The 19212-nt window shown below is 33.8% G+C and overlaps 1 protein-coding gene across 1 annotated transcript; it reads right to left on the bottom strand.

The window, feature by feature from the left end:
- Window positions 1–10426: 10426 nt before the first annotated feature.
- On the bottom strand, window positions 10427–17979 carry LOC117318546 (ubiquitin carboxyl-terminal hydrolase 35-like). The gene is made up of 11 exons (XM_033873519.1): window positions 17892–17979; window positions 16498–16545; window positions 16299–16352; window positions 15986–16077; window positions 15664–15749; window positions 15220–15284; window positions 12515–13634; window positions 11911–11990; window positions 11580–11681; window positions 11096–11190; window positions 10427–10994 (listed from the first exon to the last, which is right to left on the bottom strand). The coding sequence occupies exons 1-7, from the start codon at window positions 17976–17978 to the stop codon at window positions 13158–13160; spliced, it is 909 nt and encodes a 302-aa protein (XP_033729410.1). The 5' UTR covers window position 17979; the 3' UTR covers window positions 10427–10994; window positions 11096–11190; window positions 11580–11681; window positions 11911–11990; window positions 12515–13157.
- Between the last annotated feature and the right edge of the window lie 1233 nt (window positions 17980–19212).

Here is a 19212-nt window from a genome sequence, read left to right as displayed (position 1 = left end):
CTAGAATGTTGGTTATTAATTAATTTATTGCGTTTGCAATTGATAAGGATTGCGAGCAACCTGGTGTAACAAATTTATACTAAAACAACTTAATTATTATGTCACATTAAGTTAAATTCAGTAATTTCATGTTTAAAATCATGTCATCAATTTAACATAATTTGTTTTGATATTTTGATTTTAAAGTAATTTCATCTTCATACCAAAGGTATTTTAGAAAACAACCATATTAAAGTATTAATAGAAGTTACCTAGTAATCATAAGTTTACAAAATATTCTCCCTGGAAATGTCATATGCGCACAGGTAAAAATCAGTAAATTTTGAAATATCTTTGCCTCAAATACCATATTTCCTGTAACATATTTTATTAAACATTTCGCTCAGATACAACAAAGGAAAAAAGGTGCGAGAAACCAATTCTGACAAATTTAAACTGAAAAAAATTACATTGAAGTAATATGTACCATATCTAATATATATTTTATTTTATTAAGTCAATTAATATTTGGATTTATTTTAACTTACTACAAAAGGTATAGAGATTATTTGACAATATCAAAGAATTAGATAACTTGATTTAATTAGCAAAATTGTTCAGAATAGTCTTAAAAATGCCATCTGCACACAGGTAGAATACTGTGACTTGCACAGGGACTTGTGTAAACAGTTCGCAATGTATGTTTCTGTTTTAAGGCCCACACTGCCATGGAAAATATATTTACATCAGGAGACACTTTCTACTTTGTAGGCCTCTGACTGCAATCAACTTCCGTCTTTGTTCTAATAATTGAAATATTCTGAAATTTTGCCAGAAATCTGGTTTTAGTTTCATATTGTAGAATTATTCTCTCAATTTCAAGCTATTTAGATATTGAGAATTCTAATTCACTTAGAAAAATTCAAAACTTGCTAATTACCTAATTTTCATCAGGGAAAGATAAAAGGAATTAACTCGCTCATCTGGTCATGATATCAATTTATTATAAATTATAATGTAGTGATTATTGATATTTCTCTTTCTATTCATGATCGATCAATAATTGATCATGGATTGTTTAAGAATTGTTGATGATCGATCGATCAAGAACTTTATAGTGATTCCAAACACTATAAGAAGTTGCAAACTGTTTAAAACAAATGTAATAGACATTTCCTTATTTGCTTGATATGGACGACTGACACTGATCATGACTTTGAACTTCAGGGAAATTCTCAAAGTAGGATATTATTAAAATAGCTTAGGCAAAAAAACAAACAAATTTCCTTCTATCATACATACCGGTACTAAAAATTTGGATTTTCCTCACGCAAGTATGAATTATTAACTTATCCTCCAAGATTGAAATTGGTGCGAGCTAATTCCTGTAAAATCATGAAAATTTACATCTGATTGAGTTAATGATTATATTGTGAGGAAATTGAGTTAATCCCTATGTTGTGAGGAAATTGTTCCAAATTAAGATATTGTCCTGTTTTAATGATTTTTATACGCCCGACCCGACGTACATTATAATGTTATCATGTTGGCGGGTGGTCCGGACCATAACTCTCGACCCAGGCTCTCTATACTTAACAGAAATACATATCTTGATGAGCCGGAGTGTCACATACGAAAATCATGCCCCTTACCCCCGTATTGGAGTTATTCACTTTTGATGATTTTACTTGTGCGGACCATAACACCAATACTACTCAACCCAGGCTCTCCATACTTGACACAAATATACATCTTGATGACTCGGAGTGTCGCATACCAAAATCATGCCCTTTTCCCCGTATTTGCGGAGTAATTCCCCTTTGATGAGTTTACTTGTCCGGACTATAACTCCAATACTTCCCGACCCAGGCTCTCCATACTTGACACAAATATACATCTTGATGAGCCGGAGCACTACAACCTGTGAAACTATCCCCTTCCAAGTGTCAAATATTGCCCGGGCGTATGTTCTGGCCCTCCAATGGGTCCTTGTTTATTTTTATGTACATCATGGGAAATCAGCCACTTTCGTAACCTGATTTTCACATTTTAACAAAATGGCCGCCATCAACTGAGCTCTGCTTGGTTTAAATTTAGATATTGTCTGATTTTGATGAAATTTGATATGTAGATACATCATTGATCACTGGTCGCTCTCGTAGCCTCACTTTCACATTTAAACAAAATCGTCGCCAATTCCTGGCCTCTGATTGGTCGAAATGTAGATAATGTTCAATTTCAATTAGATTTGATATATGGGGGTTTTAAGGGAACTGCAAATTCAACTTGATGGGTTTTGTTGCCTTTACGAACAACAGTCTTTTTATTGGTCGAAACTTAGATATTGAGCGATTTTGACAAAACATGCTCACACAGAGTTATCGCCCCTTACTACACTTCATTCCATCTGTGACATCCTTCAGGTGTCACCATCTAGTATGAATTAGAGTCATTTAATAGCGACAGGGAAATTATCTGTCATTTTAGGCGGATATAGAGATGCTTGTAACTAATTTGTATAGGTATCATTTACCCTGAGCTGACATTGATCTATCACTGAAATATGGATATTGAGTGAGGCTTGTACTAAAGATAGTATTTCTTAGGTAAAATATATAGCAGTACTCCCGAAATGCACACACAGGAGAGGAATTCATCTACATGTAGAAAACTAAATGGCACATTGTTTCAAAAAAAGTTGGCGGTAGGAAAACTTTTTGAAATCAAATACTGTTTAAAATAAACTTACACGTAAACCTGTGTCACAAAAATCATATTGTCGTTGAAATGTTCGGATCAAATCTGGAATCGTTAAATCGTAATATGTACATTTACTGAACATTGTGTATTATAATAATGGCGACATATTTTGAATACCAGCCATAATGATTTTCATACGTAAAACGAAAGTAGTACAAATTATATTACGTATACCATTATGTAGTCTATATACTTATGTGGTGTGCTTAGACCAGGCTACTGACCATTATAAATGTATCTCTACATTTTAAGTTTTTAAAGTGAACTCTTGATAATCTTTACATGTAGTTTCCTGATAATCAATCCACACAGGTGGTTTCTTGATAATCAATTTACACATCACAAATCTAATCTAACCTTTCTGATCAAATATAATCCTATGTACACCAACTTCCTCTGCCATACGAAACTCCACAGTTTCCCCGGCCACAGCAGAGACAGACACCACCTCACAAACCCCGTACAGATATCAGCAAAACGAAAGTGAAAGTAGAAGATATGTAGTAAAGGTTTTATCAAATTACATTTCATTTAACAGGTTTTTATTTATTTCTTGTAATGTTCATTTGTGGCAGTAATGAGACCGGTAGCTGCGTGGACGGTGTGTGCGAACTGTAATCACGTGGTTCTGTCTTGATCGACTCGTGACTTTATCTGATCTACATATCTATAGTCCGACACTGCTGTCAGGCCTACACAGTACAAAAACACTGGCCTTGTCCATCAACACAGGTATAATATTTATCATTTTGTGATCTACGATCTACATGATAATCGGATCACGTGATTCATGTTTTTACGGACTAAAACTATGGAAGATAGTTTGATTCTTACAATCAATATATGAAATCGCCCTATTGTGAAATGTTTTACAATGCCTAGTATCGATTTTTTTCGAAATAAACGATTCACATGTTCGTTTCAAAACAAACATGATGTCCCAGAAATCATTAATGTAAATCTTACAGTCAATAAATGTTAAATATATCATTTACAAATTCATTTTTGAAAGGATACATGTATGTCTGCTTATCTTTTTAAAATCCTATTTATGGGAGATATTTCTGTTTAATATGTAAAACAAACTGTTCGGACAGCATTTAAAAAAAAAATTTTTTATTGAGTTGTAATGTGGTATTTTTACAATTAATATAGTGTAATGGAATACATGATTATTATAATGCAAAAGAAGTCAATATTTAATCAATAATCTCGTGTATTTGTAAACAAATTGTGTTGGTGACTGTATTTAGTAAGGCGTGACGATCATTGAATGTAGAATGATTTCGGAAGTTTAGTAAGGACTTTATGGAATTAGGATCATAAGTGTTAATTGTATAAAACAAATATGGAATTGATTTTTACTGAGCATTCATTCCATGCGTATAAGAAACAATTTTAAAAGAAGATGTTGATGATGATGATGATGATGGTGATGGTGAATGTGATGATGATGATGATGATGATGTGAAATTTATCTTTAGTAGTCCTCGTTCTATATATGAAGAATGTTTCTGATGTTTCTGATGATGGAGAAATCAACCATTGAGAAATATTGTGATCGTGATAAACCAGAGATGTATCATTGACTGATGAAAGAGAGTGACCATACTTGTTGTATCAACTTGGTAGTTCCACAGGCGTCTGCTTCTGGTTAGTATTAATAGAAAAAGGAAATTCTTTTAAAAGCTTAACGGCATAGTTTTAATGCTGGTTGTTATGTTTAACTGCTGGTGAAATGAATCAACGAACTAATGCGTTTCAGCACGGATAACACAATTGTATCAGTTTGAATCATTTTTGTGATAATACGACTGCATTTGAGTCAGGAATGTAATTTTATTAATGTGTCATTTGAAAAGATACATCTACTAATTCAGCTTGCATTCAATCTTAACTTCGTTTCATTTAAAATTGTATATTTGCATTTTGCATCTACCGCTACATTGACCAGTCACATACTTCATCTTGACCAGTAACGCCACCTGTCGCGTCATATCCAGGCCCAAAAGAATATTAAACGGCTATGCCGAAAAAAAACCCTAATATTTGTCTATTAATACAAACCAGAAGCAGACGCCTGTGGTAGTTCTTAATCATTCAACCATATGCTGATATTAATGTGTAGCTGGTATTTGTTTATACATACCGGCTATGCAATTATTTCGATTGATACAAGTCGACTGGGTGTCCAAATTAGACGAAAATAAGGAACGAGAATGCTGCATACCATTTCCTTCCGACACAGTGATTAATGTCGAGTATTACCAGAGAGACGTGTATCTTGGACTTTTTGGTCAGCCACTTTCGTAACCTGATTTTCACATTTTAACAAAATGGCCGCCATCAACTGAGCTCTGCTTGGTTTAAATTTAGATATTGTCTGATTTTGATGAAATTTGATATGTAGATACATCATTGATCACCGGTCGCTCTCGTAGCCTCACTTTCACATTTAAACAAAATCGTCGCCAATTCCTGGCCTCTGATTGGTCGAAATGTAGATAATGTTCAATTTCAATTAGATTTGATATATGGGGGTTTTAAGGGAACTGCAAATTCAACTTGATGGGTTTTGTTGCCTTTACGAACAACAGTCTTTTTATTGGTCGAAACTTAGATATTGAGCGATTTTGACAAAACATGCTCACACAGAGTTATCGCCCCTTACTACACTTCATTCCATCTGTGACATCCTTCAGGTGTCACCATCTAGTATGAATTAGAGTCATTTAATAGCGACAGGGAAATTATCAGTCATTTTAGGCGGATATAGAGATGCTTGTAACTAATTTGTATAGGTATCATTTACCCTGAGCTGACATTGATCTGTCACTGAAATATAGATATTGAGTGGGGCTTGTACTAAACATTGTATTTCGTAGGTAAAGCATATAGCAGTACACCCGAAATGCACACATAGGAGAGGAATTCATCTACATGTAGAAATCTAAATGGCACATTGTTTCAAAAGTAGTTGGTGGTAGGAAAACTTTTTTGAAATTAAATACTGTTTAAAATAAACCTACATGTAAACCCGTGTCCCAAAAATTATATTGTCGTTGAAATGTTTGGATCGAATCTGGAATCGTTAAATCGTAATATGTACATTTACTGAACATTGTGTATTAAAATAATGGCGACATATTTTGAATACCAGCCATAATGATTTTCATACGTAAAACGAAAGTAGTACAAATTATATTACGTATACCATTATGTAGTCTATATACTTATGTGGTGTGCTTAGACCAGGCTACTGACCATTATAAATGTATCTCTACATTTTAAGTTTTTAAAGTGAACTCTTGATAATCTTTACATGTAGTTTCCTGATAATCAATCCACACAGGTGGTTTCTTGATAATCAATTTACACATCACAAATCTAATCTAACCTTTCTGATCAAATATAATCCTATGTACACCAACTTCCTCTGCCATACGAAACTCCACAGTTTCCCCGGCCACAGCAGAGACAGACACCACCTCACAAACCCCGTACAGATATCAGCAAAACGAAAGTGAAAGTAGAAGATATGTAGTAAAGGTTTATTAAATTACATTTCATTTAACAGGTTTTTTATTTATTTCTTGTAATGTTCATTTGTGGCAGTAATGAGACCGGTAGCTGCGTGGACGGTGTGTGCGAACTGTAATCACGTAGTTCTGTCTTGATCGACTCGTGACTTTATCTGATCTACATATCTATAGTCCGACACTGCTGTCAGGCCTACACAGTACAAAAACACTGGCCTTGTCCATCAACACAGGTATAATATTTATCATTTTGTGATCTACGATCTACATGATAATCGGATCACGTGATTCATGTTTTTACGGACTAAAACTATGGAAGATAGTTTGATTCTTACAATCAATATATGAAATCGCCCTATTGTGAAATGTTTTACAATGCCTAGTATCGATTTTTTTCGAAATAAACGATTCACATGTTCGTTTCAAAACAAACATGATGTCCCAGAAATCATTAATGTAAATCTTACAGTCAATAAATGTTAAATATATCATTTACAAATTCATTTTTGAAAGGATACATGTATGTCTGCTTATCTTTTTAAAATCCTATTTATGGGAGATATTTCTGTTTAATATGTAAAACAAACTGTTCGGACAGCATTTAAAAAAAAAATTTTTTATTGAGTTGTAATGTGGTATTTTTACAATTAATATAGTGTAATGGAATACATGATTATTATAATGCAAAAGAAGTCAATATTTAATCAATAATCTCGTGTATTTGTAAACAAATTGTGTTGGTGACTGTATTTAGTAAGGCGTGACGATCATTGAATGTAGAATGATTTCGGAAGTTTAGTAAGGACTTTATGGAATTAGGATCATAAGTGTTAATTGTATAAAACAAATATGGAATTGATTTTTACTGAGCATTCATTCCATGCGTATAAGAAACAATTTTAAAAGAAGATGTTGATGATGATGATGATGATGGTGATGGTGAATGTGATGATGATGATGATGATGTGAAATTTATCTTTAGTAGTCCTCGTTCTATATATGAAGAATGTTTCTGATGTTTCTGATGATGGAGAAATCAACCATTGAGAAATATTGTGATCGTGATAAACCAGAGATGTATCATTGACTGATGAAAGAGAGTGACCATACTTGTTGTATCAACTTGGTAGTTCCACAGGCGTCTGCTTCTGGTTAGTATTAATAGAAAAAGGAAAATTCTTTTAAAAGCTTAACGGCATAGTTTTAATGCTGGTTGTTATGTTTAACTGCTGGTGAAATGAATCAACGAACTAATGCGTTTCAGCACGGATAACACAATTGTATCAGTTTGAATCATTTTTGTGATAATACGACTGCATTTGAGTCAGGAATGTAATTTTATTAATGTGTCATTTGAAAAGATACATCTACTAATTCAGCTTGCATTCAATCTTAACTTCGTTTCATTTAAAATTGTATATTTGCATTTTGCATCTACCGCTACATTGACCAGTCACATACTTCATCTTGACCAGTAACGCCACCTGTCGCGTCATATCCAGGCCCAAAAGAATATTAAACGGCTATGCCGAAAAAAACCCTAATATTTGTCTATTAATACAAACCAGAAGCAGACGCCTGTGGTAGTTCTTAATCATTCAACCATATGCTGATATTAATGTGTAGCTGGTATTTGTTTATACATACCGGCTATGCAATTATTTCGATTGATACAAGTCGACTGGGTGTCCAAATTAGACGAAAATAAGGAACGAGAATGCTGCATACCATTTCCTTCCGACACAGTGATTAATGTCGAGTATTACCAGAGAGACGTGTATCTTGGACTTTTTGTCATCACACATGCTTTCCCTCTCGTCACCATGTTAACGGTCGGTATCCTCCTGTCTATTCGGCTGTACACAATTAAGCGCGTCAGCCAGTCGTATTCTGTAGAGGCTTACCAACACAAGGAAGTCATTCGTGCCATATCAGTGTGCATGTTTGCATTCTGTGGTTTAGCCCTTGTGGGCTGTACTTCTCTCCTCATCATTCTCCTTACGTATGCCCAAGTAAATATCGGCATGGAGTTTGCAGACATCAATTTTCTCGTCAGCTACCTGAATGTGGCAGACTCTTTCTGTTTGGTCATTCTACCACCTGTTACCCTGATCATCTTTTGCTACTGTGACACTCGATTCAGAACGATCTTTATGCTTTTCATAGGTCGTCAGAGAAACAAGCCCAATGAAGCTACAGATCAGTGATTGTGAGTCTTATCTTTGCGTAGTAGGGAACAACCAACCAATTGAAAAAATATATTTTTTGAAACAGCCCCTGTGTATAGAAAGTTGAGCCAAGGATAAAATGTCTGGCAGCCACTGATTGGCCAGTATGTTATGAAGTGAGAAGATATGTAGCCTGATAGGTAACTATCAATAAGAAATGTTGATATACATTTCGTAAGTCCGATTGGTTTTTTCCCAAAAAATTCACGTAATAATAGTAAACAGGTAAACATTTAAGATTTTTGAGAATTTTTACTGCGAAATTCACCAATTTTCAAAATGGCTACCATGGAGAAAATTTGAGCTGAAGAACCCAACTTTTTTTTTATTAGGTGTTTTATCAGACCCTAACCTTTTGTTATAAACTATACTCGTCATATTCGATTCAAGAATTTGAATGAAATAATCCAAAACGTTAACACTAAAGTCTATGGGAAAACAATTGGTTGGTTGGTCTCTAGTACGCTGTAGTTCCGCAGCTGCGCCGTAATTCATCTGTGAACATTTTTCACATTTTCGACATTTTATGTAAATTATTCCAAATAAATGTATACACATGCATCTTCTACAATAATATTAACGATACAGACTACGGTATCGCTATTTTATTGGTCTAATGATTTACAGAAAAAAAAATCATTGTTTCGTGAGTATGAAGCCTATAGTTAAAGTCGCTTTCATGTACCCTAGTAATATTCACCAACAAAGACCTAATTCGAATTTCAGGTTTTAATTGTTTCACAAAAATCAAACTACACTATTAAGTTATAATGTTCACAGGTTTTACTACGATTAATAGATGTGTTGCACAAGCAAACTACCAGGAAAATGATATAACTATAGTCAAGCAAATGCGTTGAATATTAGTATTTTGTTACATAGATCTATGAAAATAAATTTTAAAAATCTGATAAATGATATTCCATTATTGTACATAATCATAAATATGTTGTCAGTGTTAATGTCTTAATGTATATTGAATTATCCGCGCCGAAGTGACAACCTACCACGATTTTGATATCAGTAAAGACAGTCCACGAAAATCCATAAGCATAAGACCATTGACACTATATATTATTCCATGTATTTTTTAACACATATGTTTGCCGAAGGTAAATCATCACGTTGATTCGATGTCTTCACATCGCAACAACAACTAGAATGTTTAAATCATTAAAATGTTTTTATGCATTCTTTTCTTAATATGCTTGTCACGTTTTAATTCATTTGAATTATAACACAAATCAAATATATACAAATGCAATTAATATTTTTTTTTTTTTTTTTTTTCAAATCAAGTTTTGAAAATTGTGAAAATATTTCAATCATCGAGTTTTCTAGTCGTCTCCTATGATCAACCAATTTAGACGGGAAAAGGTACATGATTCTAATGTTTCTATCTTTCAAGTTCCTTATATCTCGGGTGTTTTTTTTATAGTTATTCAATATTGTCCCCCAGTACTAGTATTTTCATTATTTCTTTAATATTGTAAAGCAAATTGTTGTGTGTAAATCGACGTGATATATCAATCATTAGTACATTAATGTGCATCGAATGTAAATACTTATACGTAATTATCATTGCTGGTTTATTATTTAATTGATAATCAAACTGATCAAACTGCTGCTCATGAGTCATGATTAAGCAATTTAAAACACAGTTGGATATGTGCCATGACGATTTCGATTTTAATTAATCTAGCTTAAATAAAGAAAGTGCGTAGCGTCTAGAGCAATTTACTTCCGTAGCAGCAGCAGCAGTACTATTACTACTACTACTACTGTAGTACTGTAGTAGTAGTAGTAGTAGTAGTAGTAGCAGCAGCAGCAGCAGCAGCAGCAGCAGCAGTAGTAGTAGTAGTAGTAGTAGTAGCAGCAGCAGCAGCAGCAGTAGTAGTAGCAGTAGTAGTAGTAGTAGTAGTAGCGGTAGCAGCAGCAGCAGCAGCAGCAGCAGCAGTAGTAGTAGTAGTAGTATTTCCCATGTACATTGTGGTATACAATACATATGATGTAGCAGTGATTTCAAATAAATATAGTACACGTACCATTGACTGTTTATGTTTTTGTGTTTTCTCCGGATCAGTTTTGGTTCAATGACGCTGTAATTGTGACGGACGTTACAATAAGACTTCACAGTAGAATAACATAGAATGCGTCCCTCAGAGAATTATCTCCGTAAGGGGGATGTTTACATTCCGTCACTTTTTTGTCGTTGAATTTAAACCACTTGTATGATGTTGATGACGAGGCTGGTTCCTTTGGAAGAAAATGTTCTCTTCTTGCGAAATCTTTATGTATTTAGTTTGAAGATCATGATCTTTTTTGTATTGATCTAACAATCATCCTACATCCGGTCTATGCGTACAGAATATGTCTGATGGCATATTTTCGTCGACTGGCACCTTAATGTATGATATGTAGTGACCTTTCCCAATGTACCTATGTGTACTATCACAGCATACAACTGGTAATGAACATTTATCTTTCCCTAAAACAAACAATAAACAAATCAGTTGTATACACAAAGTAAAGGAATGATATGAATGACATCATGGAATCATCCCCAATAAAATAATCAAATGTTCTTACCTATACCTAACACTCAATTGTCACTACTCTGTGTTTCTGTTATTTGTTTTCCTACTCTAGGTGTCTCTTTGATGCCCGTCCTGAAATGACTTTAGCTGTAACAAGAAATTTAACATTGTCGAAAACAGATAATCATTTGTAAGAATAGTCTATATCTGTATAATGTTGTTTTCTGGGTAAATGGTATTGTTATATTTTCAAAATGTCCATCACGTCACACTATTTACAGGTACTTTGTTGATGTACACTGGATATTTTAGGTAAGGTATGTGCCTTGTCCCCATAAGTCACTTTATAAACAAATAGTTCAAACTACATATGGGAATTTCTAAATTCCTTTCGAGATTTAAACTTATTTTTAAGGTAAGAAATGCACTAGCTTCTGTTGTGAAGCATGACGTTTTCATATTATTTGTTGCAAACATACATTGCATATTTTCATTTCAAAGATTGACAAATCCCTGCAGTAACTATGATTACTTACAGTACAAAACTTTGACGAATAAGGCGATATGTATAGCGTCTCAGGGTAGCTGACAAGGTCCGAAATCTTCTCTAGTTTAACCATATTATTCCTTGTAGTAACCTGGCCATTAAAAAGAAAATTGCTATACAAATTCTTAGAGAGTAAAACAGATGATGGTATAAAACAACCAATTGCCAATTAGTCGATGACAAGTAAGCAAATGCTGGATGGCAGTTGATCTGTGGTCAGTAGTTAGAAATATTGTGTTATTATATTGATACTATCACCTTCTCACGAGGCATGGCGACATATTACATCTAAACCAGTATGTAATGAACGTGTACTATACCTGTCGAACTCTGTTTAGCTGCAGTACTAATACAGGAGGCGGGTCAGCTATTATGATCCGTTTCGTAGTTTCTCCGTTGACTGAAATATATGAATACAATCCTGAAAAAGTTTCGGTAACATTGCACAGCCACTTTTGTTTTAACAGACGGACTCTATCTCATCCATCGATTGACATCGAGTAGCCATATAGTCTAATAGAAGTTTTATATTTCCTATTTTCGAATAGTCAAACAGACGCGTCACATTTGGTTCATGTTGTCACATAGTTCAACGAAAGAGTTACATTCATTGTTCCCTATCGTCACATACATGTATATCAACCCAGGTGTCGCACATTATCCTTCATATCAAATAATAGTCCATCATAGGGGCTGCATTTTATTCATATTGCTATATAGTCAAACAGAGGACTCCATTTGCTCCCAATTGTCACATTGTCAAATATAGGAGTCACACTTGCTCCCTGTTACAGCACAGCAGACTCATTTGATCCCTATATTCACATGCATAGTCCATTCCGTCGATAATAAGATCCTAAAGAACGCATAAAGTATATTTTTATAGTAATATATGAATAACAAGATATTAAACAATTGACTTACTATTGTCTTTCAATCCTAAGTAAGTCATCTGATTGCACATCCTACATTGAAGTGTGTACCATTCGTTAGCAATTAACCTTTCAAGCCCCTTCTCAATGCCGTTCTCGCTGGTTGTTGCCTTTTGTACCATTGGCAATGTCAGTAATTTGAGAAAAGTATTCAAATGCACGTCCTTATTTTCTTCTTTTCCTTTGTTGTCTTCTTTTGTATCATTCTCGCGTCCCCTCATTTCATTTATCTTCTCTTTGCTTACTGTCTTTGTCTTTGTTTCCTTCGACGCTTCTTTTTCAACTTCGTTCACTTCTTCGTCGTTATTACCTCTTACGACGTCTTTCTCCTCATATGTTTCATTTTCTTCCTCCTTCACTACCTCCATTATGTTTACGTTATCTGATTCTTCACTACCTTCACCACTTCTCTTTTCCTTCTTAACTTATTTTTTTACCTCCTCATGTTCGTTCATCTTCAGCCCTTCTTCCAATCTATTCTCTTCTTGAGTATCCTTATTCTTCTTTTTGTCTACAAACGATTGTTTCACCTTCTTCGCATCTGCCACCTCCTTTTCTTCTTTTGTTTCCTTTCTTTTTTCTTTTTCTTTCTCCTTTCCTGCGACACCTTTCATATTTTCCCGAATGTCTTTCTCCTATTTCTCTACCTTTTCCTTCTTTAGTTTCTCCGCATTTTTCTCGTCCCGCTCTACATCTTTATCGACGTCTTCCTTTTCTAACTCCCCAATATCTACTTTCACTTTCGTAACTTTCACCAGTTCTTTCTTTTCCTTCCCTACATTTCCTTTCTCCTGATCTACTTCCCCTTTCTTTATTACCATTTTTTCATTTTCTTCATTCTCCTCCTTAAACACTGTCACATTCTTTACTTTTTCTCCTCCTTCCCTACCCACCACTCCCTTGACTAATTCATGCACTTTTCCTTTGTCTTCTATTTTCCCTTTCCTTTCTTTAATTTCTTCTTCCTCGCCTTTCGCTATCACCTCTTGCTTTTCTTCCGCGAAATCTTCTTCCATGTTGTTCATTCCGTAGTCATCATTCCCTTTCTCTGCCTCCGTCGTATCCATAATTGGTAATGACAAACTTGTAAATGTGTGTAGTTGTCTTTCAATCTTTAAAAAAAGTCAAAATGTAGAATTTCTATCTGATGTTTTATATCATTTGAGTAGTAATTTTGTTATTTGAAAACAACAAAGATTACTGACATGATAACGAAACCATAATTCAAACTGAGCATCAATGAACGAGGCTAAAATATAAACAAAATATCAACAAAAACAAAAAGTTGTATGACCACTTTTGAAAGAGTAGTAGTAGAATAGGACCAGGTGCTCCAAAAGATTTTGCGTCCGTTGTATCGACAACAACATTCCAGGTCAATTACGGTTTAAGTCACAATCTCAAACGAGAATTAGGGTGGTTACATTGGAACCACTGGGCATATCAACAATCATCTAACACGTTTGACTTCATATCATAAACGGAACTAGAATGTTTCAAAGCGATATCATATTGATTGATAAAAAAATGGTATTAATCAAAATGAGGCAGGTAGGTAAGTTGATACAGGGACCTAGAATTAGAAAGTACAATTGTAACAACGTAAGTTGTTGTAGGGAACTAGAATTGGAAAGTACAATTGTAACAACGTAAGTTGTTGTAGGGAACTAGAACTGGAAAGTACAATAATAACAACGTGGAAACATTTGGCTCGTGAAGACATCTGTGTTGATCATGCTTTCAAGTTATGCAGGGTATAACATACGAGGGATGGTTGATATGTTGTGAGCCTCGTTTTGTAGGAGGTACTCAAGGATTTTCTTTTTCTACTTTTCTCTGCTTATATAGGGCTGTGTACCCAAGGACTGGTCTCATTTGGTTAGTTTATATCGACGATTTAGCACTCTAAAGTTAACAAAGGTGTTGCAAAATGGATAAAATCGGACAGGGTAAGGGTGAAAGAGTCTGTCATTGGTTCTGATCAACCAAACTCATGATGTTGTTGATAAGGAAATCGATCATCGACACGATTTCATCTTTGCTGTATTTTCTACGATTTGTTAGGATCTATGCTTTTGTACACAACTAAGTACGTATAACACCGTTCGTCTAACTTGGAAAAGAAAACTCTCATTAAAAGAGAACGTGTGCGTTCCTAAGTTTGGAATGGAGTTTTTCAAAATCTACATTTCATTAATTCCATTTCTGGAGTAAGCATTACACCAATATGACTGCAGTCCCGACTGAATTATACGAAGAACGTTAGTAAGAAGCTAACGTAAAGGTTATTTGCACAACTAACCAAGACAAGAATAAAAAAAAATGTTGCTTAAGATTCATATAAGGTGAAGAAAACCGATATAATCAAAATAGATCCGCATCCTCCATACAGATTTCAAAACTGAATAATTGTTGAATAGTATTTCGTCTTCGGAAAAACCGGTAGGTAGGGTTAAACCGGTTGTTAAATAAGCCTAGTTACTTTTGTATGCAGACGAAGATCAAATTATAACAGATGCCCTATCTGTCTCAACCAAAAATATGCCATATAAATCGTTTAGATTGGGTTTACATCGAAATCAATACACATATATTTAACTTAAGATTATATTGCATTTTGTTATTTATTTATAGCACTCCAGTACACCGTCGACATAGATGTTAAAAGTGATGTTATTATTAGCATAATATACTTACATGTCCGCATGATTCGTAGGAGAAAGTAATTAGAAAACTGCCATCAAACAGCTTTGCCGGACATTCTGCCGGACAGAATATGTCCCTTTAACATTGTTTGAAGGGAAACGGCTTGTAGTCTTATAATACATAACGGAGGTAATAGGAAAGGAGCATTGCAGGATCTTGATCAAACATAACATGATCCAAAATATTGTTATTAATCTGAAGAATTTCATTTTTTTCTATATATTGACATAAAGGTATAATACAAACATAAGTCAAAGAAATATTTTGTTATCTGTGACATTTTAGCTTTAAATATTAGCATTTCCCCATGAACACAAACCTAAGCTTTGTGAAGAGTGTTGAGCCATGGTGTATACTGTCCGTACTTCCAACGTGCAGTTACATAGCAAAATGCTGAGGTAAAAATTATCAATGCAACGTTTTAAAGTCACTTACTGTCGTCGCTTGAGTGGAGATTTTCTGTGAGTGCATTATACAATTCAAAACAGTCCTCTTGGTTCCCGGACGTAAGCGTATTCCGACTGAAATGAAAATCAAATACATACATAACATTAACAATTTTATACGTCAAACAGCACTTTGGACTAGATCAGCATCTTGTTTCATTATGAATTAATTGTTACGAGTATATAATAAGTAAATGTACATGTAAATGTGTATTGTGTACATACAACTAGAATATAAATATAACTAACTACCAATATCAACATATATTGATATGCACCTAAAAAAAAAATAGAAAATAGAAAATACTAACCCGATTGATGTCCCAAGAGATTTTAGTACAGACCGTAGACTTCTTTTATCAGTACCGTTCATTATTTTTCTTAAATCCAGGGCTAACTGGTTCTGAATCATCAAACACACATTGATCATTATTACTTTAACACACAGCTTTTCCATAGTCATTCAAATGCATCATAATTTCGCAGTTTTCACCAACTATATTCTATATCAAAATCATTTTATACACGAAATATGGATATTTTTTTTTGTTATTATTGACTTTTAGATTCCTTTATTTCGATGAATATCTGTCTATTTTGATTGAGATCATAATTCAAAGATACCTCTGTTTGGCATGTGTCAAGTCTCGATTTGAAACCAGGAGTCCACTTTAAAACCTGCGATGATAAAATAATGTAAAAGGACAGAAAAGAATTGCAAAGATCACTGATATACCATGAGATCAGTACACGTTTACACACTTACTGATTTTAAATTTGAATTCCGGTTTAGTTAATGTGTTCTTGCTGTGTTACAATTTACCTGGATTACGGCGTTGATATAACACGTATTCCCAACGTTCGGTATACCCTGAAAGTAAAACATATATTTTACAAAACTGAAAATTAAACCATACACATTCCTACACAAGAAACCATTACATATTGTAAAATTGTGCTACAGCAACTTACTCTGAAATATTGAGCTCTTGTACAATTGCTGTGACATCATAACACACAAGAAATTATCATTATGACTTTTCATTACTATTTTATCAAGTTTCAAAAGTCCTGAATAACTTTTATTTGTTTTATAAGAATACAAACATTCCAGTCGGAACTGATTTATATTTTAACTTTAAATTATCTAAAACAGTAAGACTATCATGTTGAAGAATTGATGGATACAGCCTGTAGTCGAATGGTATCGTATATCCATACGTTCATTCAACACAAACCGTTTTGTTTAAGAAATATTTAACGATACCCGGTCAAAGTTGATTATTTCTATTCTACCATGTACTGTTTAGTTCTGAGATATACCTCTTCCTTATAGACGGCAAAGAAACCCCGGGAAATGTGTCGCTACATGGCTGTTACAATTCACAAGAAACGATAAGGCGCGCACGCTAATGAATATTCAAAAGCTGACGTCAATCCCAAGCCAGTTGACGGCAACGTTACAAGAACTTTCGGGGATGTCGGCCAGAAATTCATGTAGAAATGCTCTCCAAAGATGCCTGTAGAAATTCACCTTACTTCATATTGTTTAGCAAAGTCTGCTCTGGGTTGATAGAAATTAACAATCTTACAAATTTCTCCGTTATAAAATACATGGTCTCCGACGTTCAAAAAATTTGGCGCCGCCATGCTTGTTTACAAATACACGATTTGGGAGGGGAAAGATTGTAACAGCCGTGACTCACAAGCGTGTATTATTGACACGAGAGTGGATTACTGGCAGATCATAAACGGTTTTAAACCAATCAAAACTGGCGTTGCATAGCAAACGCGGTAGAATATATTGTAATTTTTAATATATACTTACATATTGTCAGTGTTTAATCTCATTCTTAGGTTGATAAACATACCTGTGGAATACATGTATTGTTCTTGTGTTTCCTATTCCATCTAAACGGATACTATCATTAGAAATAATGTATTTGAGACATATGTTTCTCAAGTAATCACGTTCGACATTCTTACTGTTAGCTGGTACATATCATATATAATCTGCAAACAAGAGCTTTGAATGAAAGATGGTATCTATATCTGTAACAGTGGGCTACTGTCAGTGTTATGCTAACCTGAGGTATACATATGTACTATTTTGGAGTATACTTGTACTATTAACATATATCAAGAGTTTATTATCCGGGGTATACTATTTGTGCATATACCATTAACGAATACTACCAGGGCTATAATATCACCTACCTTGAAATCCGCCATCATCAATGACATATACAGGTGTGTATACCAAGTCACTCTGATAAATGAAATCAAACACATATATAAAGCCATAATTCAGGTACAACAATGTAGTATACTCTGTATAACTCGAGGCGTACATGTTCGTACTATAAGTATGCCGAGGTCGGTTGTATAGATTAACTTAATCAGCTTTAATATGTATTGATACAAACGCTTATAGTTCAAGACAGTTAGAAACATGGCAGAAGTAGGAAATGATTTAATTGATTAATAGCCGGACGGAGTAGTACAGGAAATGTATATCTACTTGTCTGAGTTTTTATTTTGGTGTACGAAGTGGGCAGAAGCCATGCTTTTATTGATCAGTATAAAGTTACTTGATAATGCAAGATGTATCAATTGTAGTAATCGATAGAATAATAGTTTTTTTTCAATTATGACGATTAACTGGTGCCTTCACATATTAATAATAGTTGTAGATATATACATATATATATAAAATACCCAATCTATTGATTATAGTTACATGTGTATTAATAACTTCATCCAGTATTAATAATTAATAACGAAAGTCTTAGGCAGTTTTTTTAAGCAATAATAATGCACTAAGTAGCAATGGTATTGAAAAATAAAATAAAAAATTGTGACACATAAAAAGTAATATATATATATATATATATATATATGGGGCAAAGAAGTAATTCAAACAGTGTAAACAATAAGGTTTGTTTCGAGGCAATCCGCCCCTTTATCAAAACACAAAAAATCACAAATACAATCACATAATATATATAAGAATATATATATATATATATTCTGCCAATTAGTAATAACGACAATACAGACACGTAAATATATATAGGAAGGCCTGAAAACGCTTACGTTATTGATTGTTATTGTTTGTTGAATCTTTTTTGTTTTATATATCCGTCCAAAGTGTATTGACCGTGATATGCCTCACCCGAATAATCTATCTTGTTTACCTTGTAACTGCTGTTACGTGGTAATCTATCAATTACGCTTACCGATAAGATAATGGCTGTCTGTTATGACGATAAATAGGTGACTTTATCAAATAATAACTGCTATTCTACATATACCACTTCGTTTGACAGCTTTAAATGGAATACTTAAACTTTTACTTATAATTATTAACAATGTTATGCAGCAATTATGATCAAAATAAAAAATAAAAAAACAAAAAACAAAAAACAAAAAACAAAAACAAAAAAACCCCACTAGTTTTAATTAGCATATTCGGCCCCCTATTCTCCAATGCAGCTCAAATAATTGCATTGAACCTATGCTCAGTTTTAGATATCTG

The sequence above is a fragment of the Pecten maximus genome, unplaced genomic scaffold (assembly GCF_902652985.1).
Source record: "Pecten maximus unplaced genomic scaffold, xPecMax1.1, whole genome shotgun sequence".
Classification (NCBI taxonomy): domain Eukaryota; kingdom Metazoa; phylum Mollusca; class Bivalvia; order Pectinida; family Pectinidae; genus Pecten; species Pecten maximus.
Note: the sequence above shows the minus strand (reverse complement) of the source record. Positions and strands in the feature narration are given on the sequence as shown.